Raw genomic sequence first — 6,563 nt, 5'->3', positions numbered from 1 at the left:
AATTCACGAATCCGAGATTGGGAATTTTTGCACCCTACAACACAACAGTACCTCGTACCGCCCATATTTTCCTTATTCAGAGCACTTGTTAACGTTTTCAACGTGTTTTCATTTTTAACTAGTAAACCGTATTTCACAGCTGATCGCACTCTGACACCCACGTGTTGCCTGAATCTGCCACTCGCCGCGCCACTAGAGATATCCAAGAGGCCTATTTCAAAATAATATTAGCTCGATGCACTCCTTTACCATATAAGTAAACTATAACTGTGCAAAATTTCATTCACCTACGTTTCCCCATTTTTAGTCAAAAGGGATACAAAGTTTTTGGCTCACGTATTAATATAAAGATTTCATAGAATTTTCTTTGGCGTACGTGCTTTATGCTTATAAGACAGTTACTGCAGCCGTATTTTAATGGTCAAATGTTAAAGTTTCGATTCTATACAGTATTCTATTTCAATATTTCGATTAAAGTGTTTTCGTGGCCTGAAGTATGCAGTAAAAACTAAAAACGTTTACAAGCGTATAAATGGTATTAGCAAATGTGCTTTGATGTCATTGCTACTTTTATTACACAGGCGCACCATTAAATGAATACGTTTATAGAACTTTGTATATTATATTGTTATGATGAGTTTTTATGGTGTAATATATCCAATTAAGTATATAATGTTTATCCTATGTTCTAATACCAACAGATGATGACAAGACAAATAGTGAATAACAGCCAAATAGTAGGTAAGTAGGAGACTTACCTACTCCCTTAGAGTAGTTTTTTATAGTTCAGCCAAATGGTTGGACATAATATTGAAGACTCTTTATTAGCTATCCTCATTAGCGGCGGAATAGGTCTACCAGGATCAGATGGCTTTGGATGTCATATTTTCAAAAAATATCCTTGGTCATTGATTAATTTTTATATATTTGCATGTTTCACACACAGAATCAGCCGCTATAAGGAAAAATAGGATCAAAATGTTTTATTCCAATTATCCCGGTATTGCTAGTCAATTTATTTTTTCACTTTTTGCCATCAGATTCTGGTAGACCTATAGTTTTTTTTTATAAAATTAGGGAGCAAACAAGCAAACAGGTCACCTGATGGAAAGCTATATTATACTGTCGCCCATGGACACTCACAACATCAAAAGAGTAATTGCCGGCCTTTTAAGTGGGAATACGCTCTCTTCTTAAAGTTTTGCAGGTCATACCTATTGGTCCGGAAATATTGCTGGTGACAGATCGTTCTAGAGTTTTAATTTGCATCAGGAGCATCAAAACCTGCAGTTAATTTTATGAACAGAAAACGAAAGTGGCACAGTTAAAATTTTACGTCTTAAACATAATATAAATAAAAGATCATTCAAAGAACTACAGATCTTTGTGAGTTTATCGCGTATTATAGACGGTGTTATGTTCTATCAAATGCACGACATGTGTTAGGGTAGACGCACACGTGTTCGCCGCAAGCGACTGCGTTTTCGTGGCTCTTAGGTAGCGAACTCACGCCGCGGTTTTTTCCCGCGCCCGCCGCGGTTGCGGGCCCGCAGCCTTCGTAGAATCCAGTTTTGTATGTAAAAACGAAAGCAAAACTCACGGCGCGTTTTTCGCCCGCGGCGGGCGCGGTTGTTTGCGGCTCCCGCTGGACCGACGGGCGGCGGCCGCTCGCAGCCTCGGCAGTTTGCGCCCGCGCGCTCTGCGATAGCGGGCGATCGCAGCAACATACATTATCGTACACATACGATAATTTTGTGCCTAAGTACGATGTATGATGCCATATTATTATCGTACGCAGATTGTACGATAACTTATATCATATTTTTAAACATACTGTATAGTGAAATTGCATAAGTGTGAGTACCTACTATGAACGTGCTAGCTTTAGTTAACTGACCTTTAGTAGGCGATCGTAAGAAACCGTCTTGCGATTATCGCCCGCCGAGTCTGCGGTCGCTGACCGCGCCCGCGGCTGCTGCGGGCCCGCACAAATCAGCGGTCTCGTGAGTTCTGAAATAAACCCGCTCATTTACGCGGGCCCGCAACCGCGGCGGGCGCGGGAAAAAACCGCGCCGTGAGTTCGCTACCTTAAATGTAGTACGAGAAATTGTGAATAAATATTTAATTAATATAAAAAAAACTGTATAATAAAACAATTTACCTAGATACTTGTGTGTAAACAAAAGTTACTTTTGAAAAATATTGTAAAAATGTTATGTTATGTAATGGTTCAGAAATAAAAGAATATTTATTTATTTATAATTCGAATTCAGCAGGTTTCAGGATGAAATTTTATAAAAGCAATTTTTAATATTATATTTTACTAACTTATTGGTATTGGTTTCAAGTTAAGTAATTGAAATATTAAAGACCTATAAGTTAGAAGAGATACTAATATTATAAAAAAAATTGCTATAAAAAAGAGAATTGTAAGAGATGAAAGACTAGAATCTTTTAACATCAAATTTTTTGATTTAGATAGCCTAATAGATATTCTTTCGAATGTCATTAAATGAACATAATATGATGAAAATTACTTTCAAAGTACGTCATATTGTAACACAAAGAAGATTTATATTAATTTGGCAGTGAAATTAAAATGAATGAGTGACTAAATTTGCCCTAAGGCATCGCAAGCGTTTTTCATGTAGTACACGCTTTAGGGAAAAAAAGGGATTTGATCCCATTCATATTTACCTTGACAGCCAAATTATCGAATATTACAAGTCGAATTATATAAGACAACTTGACAAAAGAATTGGCTCAAAGTAAAAAAAAACAGTGGTATTAAAGAAACAATAGTAAAAAATACGCTTATATACGTAGCGCTCCACTACAGTACGCTGCGTTTCGCGCCTCAGTGTCTACGAACCCTAACGGCAGGACATTTTTTTCATCTGTATACATAATAAAAGATAATTACAGTGGCATATAGCGTGACTGCATGTTACTTTCCACATTGGCTATTTATAAGATGGCGGACTCGAAAGTAATTTTTTTATATAAGTTTCCCCTTTGTTATGTGCTGAATTATGTATTACGCATTCGACTGAGCAAAGACGTTGACTTTGTAGGGAAACATTGTAGCTTGGAGACTTAATATCAGGATAAGAACTAAAGCCAACTTTTACGGCCACACTCAGGGACATTTATGATAATTAAACTTCAATTAAATAAAAAGTTTGACAGATAATGTTTGGATTATGTCAAAATCTTCAAATTACTACTGTGATTCAGACCACAACGCGACGCGTAGATGTATTTCTTTTGTACTGAATTGACAGATTGGCATGTCGCCTCGCGCAATTGAAGTATATCAAATCCATACAAATTTATGCCCATAAAGTTAATATACCTAGCGGAATAGAGAAACAAAGGCCTGAGCAAGAGAGATGTCACTATCAGTAACACTGCGTGGTAAAAAGAGACGTGTGATACATGACAGCAGCACTCTTTTTTTGACGTCCAATCGGCACGTGCCGCACATTGACAATTTAATCTCATAGAAATCACGTTCAATCATGCTTGTGTAAGTGTATACGTACACATATTTTTACACACAGATGAAACCAATTTCGGTTACAATTGACAGCTCGTGATTGTTGCTCTATTCCCCTAGGTATATTAACTTTATGTTTATGCCGCGCCGCGCCTCGCCTCGCCTCGTCGCGTTGCGATCTGAATTGACCCTTAATGTAGTTACATTCGTCTTTGACTTGAGCTTTTAAATTATCAGGGGGTAAACATTTCTGTAAAATGGTTCCTGTAACACACACGTCTACATATTACAGAAACCTTTCCGTCCGCCAGTTCTTTTCGCTCAAACCTGCAACCACACTACGTGTGTCTAGATTAGCCATTCTCAAACTGTGCTCTGCAAAGCCCTGGGGTTCCACAAAAGTCTCGTAAGGTCTGCGAGAGCGATACATAAATTGTTATTAGAAAATATGTCATCAGACACAGACTTTATACGTGGGAGAGCCATGCTTCGGCACGATTGGGCCGGCTCCACCGGAGAAATACCACGTTCTTACAGAGAACCGGCGCTTGCGCTGTGTTTCGCCGAGTGAGTGAGTTTACCGGAGGCCAATCCCCTACCCTATTCCCTTCCCTACCCTCCCCTATTCCCTTCCCTTCCCTACCCTCCCCTATTACCCTATTCGCTCTTAAAAGGCCGGCAACGCACCTGCAGCTCTTCTGATGCTGCGAGTGTCCATGGGCGACGGAAGTTGCTTTCCATCAGGTGACCCGTTTGCTCGTTTGCCCCCTTATTTCGTAAAAAAAGACACCAGCATGGCGACAATTCATTCAAAGATTTATCTTTGAATGAATTGCTTTAGCACCATTTTTGGGGGTCCATTAAAAATGTCATTTTAAAAAGGGAAACCACCGAAAACGTGTAAGAATCGCTTGCTATATGTAATATTTAAACATGTTTTACAAATCGGAGAAATTATTAGAAGGTGAAAACTTGTATCGTATGTCTGACATAGTTTATATGATACGCCGGATTTTCATGATCCAATGGACATCTCAACATTGATAATACAATATCATAAACCGGTCCGGCAAAGTTGTTTTTCTAGATTAAAAAAATTTGAGCCTCAAAGGAAGATACTCCAACCTTTAGACAAACAGCGATAGCGCGATTTAGGATTGTGCTCTGTTTCGTATGTTCTATATTGTAATCTAATTTCGAAAGTTTCAAAAGTTCGGTCCAGCCGTTTCGAAGAAGTTAAGGAATTAACATCGCGACACGAGAATTTTATATAATACTAGCTGTCCCGGCAACGTTGTTTTGCTATAAAATGATTTTCCCTGTTTTCCTGCTTTTCTCTTGAATTTTTTTCTGATATTTTTTTTCTATAGACCTCACGGAGCCCGAGACATTTCCAACGAATGCAAAACCATGGAAATCGGTTCGTGCGTTCTGGAGTTATAGCGTCAGGAAGGAAAACCCGACTTATTTTTATATATTAGATTAGATAAAGTACTAGAACATGATTCCCGCAACCCCGTTGCACCAAAATTGGTTTATCACGTGGGAACCGTTCATTTTTCCGGAATAAACGGTATCCTATGCCCTTAACCGGGACACAAAGTATCTCCATACCGTAAATCGGTTCAGCGGATGTGAAGAGATAACAGATAATAATTATTATCATACACAAATGACGTCATAAGTGTTTTAGTAAATAGTTAATTGAACTGAATGTTCATTACATTTACAGTGTTATTTATCTTTAACCACTATTTGCGATTCCAAATTCAAATCATTAATTAGTGGTCAGCGGTTCGATTTGAATTTCGAACAACCCGCGAAGCCTGCCAATCATTGGAAAATTTAAATGGAAAATACGATTTTCTCTCGAAACATTAATCTGTTTTGATTAAGATTTTTCCTGCATTTTTGAAGAATAACAAATTAATTAAGCCATTCCTGATTATAAAATATATTTTATAATCAGGAATGGCTTTATTAATTTGTTTTTTTTTTATTACAAGTAAATGACGCCTGCAACTCCGTTGCCCCCAATCGCGCAGGAAACGTATGTTTTTCCGGGATAAAAAATATCCTATGTCCATTCCTGGGACTCTAAGGGCCGGTTCACCACTTCCTGATAGGTGCCGAATAGTCTATCCACCACTTTACTCGACAGATGAAGTGTGGAGAATCTGTCAAAAAGTTGTTAATTTCGGCACTTTATCAGAAAGTGGTGAAACAGGCCCTAAGTAACATAACAAATATCAGCTAAATCGGTTAGCGGTTTATAATATTAGAATACATTTTGCTTGTTTCGCCCAATAGGGATGATGACAAGGTCAGAAATTAGCGAATTTTGTTAATAAAATAAAGAAATCACGATAAAAAATAAGTGTTCCCGAAATTTCAGCTTGATAGCATTTGTATTTTTTTTTGTTATGCGCCTTCAAAGTTGGATATTCAAGTCGAATTTTTTTTCAATTATTATTTGAATTCAGTATACAATTATTTGAATTGTCATATCTTGGTGAATTTTTAAGCTATCAGAGTCATTCTTTCAGCGATGTTTCTATTTTTTAAGTATTTTTCAATTACCGATAAGAAAAAAATTAGTCATCATGCCTATTGTTAGTAATTATTTGTTCTAAAGGTAGTCTTCCTACCGAACTCAGAGACAAACATTAATGACAGCTGCTTAATGAAGATTTTGACATATGCCCTATACTTACATTATCTGTCAAACTTTTCATTGAATCTTCAATCATTAAATGAGTGCTGCCATAAGACGCTAATCTAAAGCAACTTGAAACAATAGCCATCGTTTCTATATCAGAATGTTCCCCACTGCGAATGCAGTCATGCATGCCCATATATAACAGTGCTGTCCCCTGCATACCAGCATTTGCAGTGCGATAGTAGGATCCATTTGAAGGAGAACTGTAGAAGAATTTGTGAAGTGTAGTGAAAATGCGCGCGATTCTGCTATCGATTTTGCTTTTCGGAATCGTTCGATCGAATGAAGTGAGTTTTCTAATATAATTATATAATAATTAGGCATTTTATACTACACGAGCTTTTG

General features: G+C 37.5%; 1 protein-coding gene across 2 annotated transcripts in view; it reads left to right on the top strand.

Annotated features, from left to right (window-relative positions):
• The first annotated feature begins 6,344 nt into the window (after window positions 1–6,344).
• Window positions 6,345–6,563, top strand: part of LOC121737747 — a 32,079-nt gene continuing 31,860 nt past the window's right edge. For both annotated transcript variants that reach the window (XM_042129433.1, XM_042129432.1), the window contains exon 1: window positions 6,345–6,505. In XM_042129433.1, coding sequence (XP_041985367.1) covers window positions 6,452–6,505 — 54 coding nt within the window. In that variant the 5' untranslated portion in view covers window positions 6,345–6,451. The remainder of the gene's footprint in view (window positions 6,506–6,563) is intronic.

Source organism: Aricia agestis, chromosome 21 (assembly GCF_905147365.1).
Source record: "Aricia agestis chromosome 21, ilAriAges1.1, whole genome shotgun sequence".
Lineage (NCBI taxonomy): Eukaryota > Metazoa > Arthropoda > Insecta > Lepidoptera > Lycaenidae > Aricia > Aricia agestis.
This window is presented reverse-complemented; position numbering and strand designations above follow the sequence as displayed.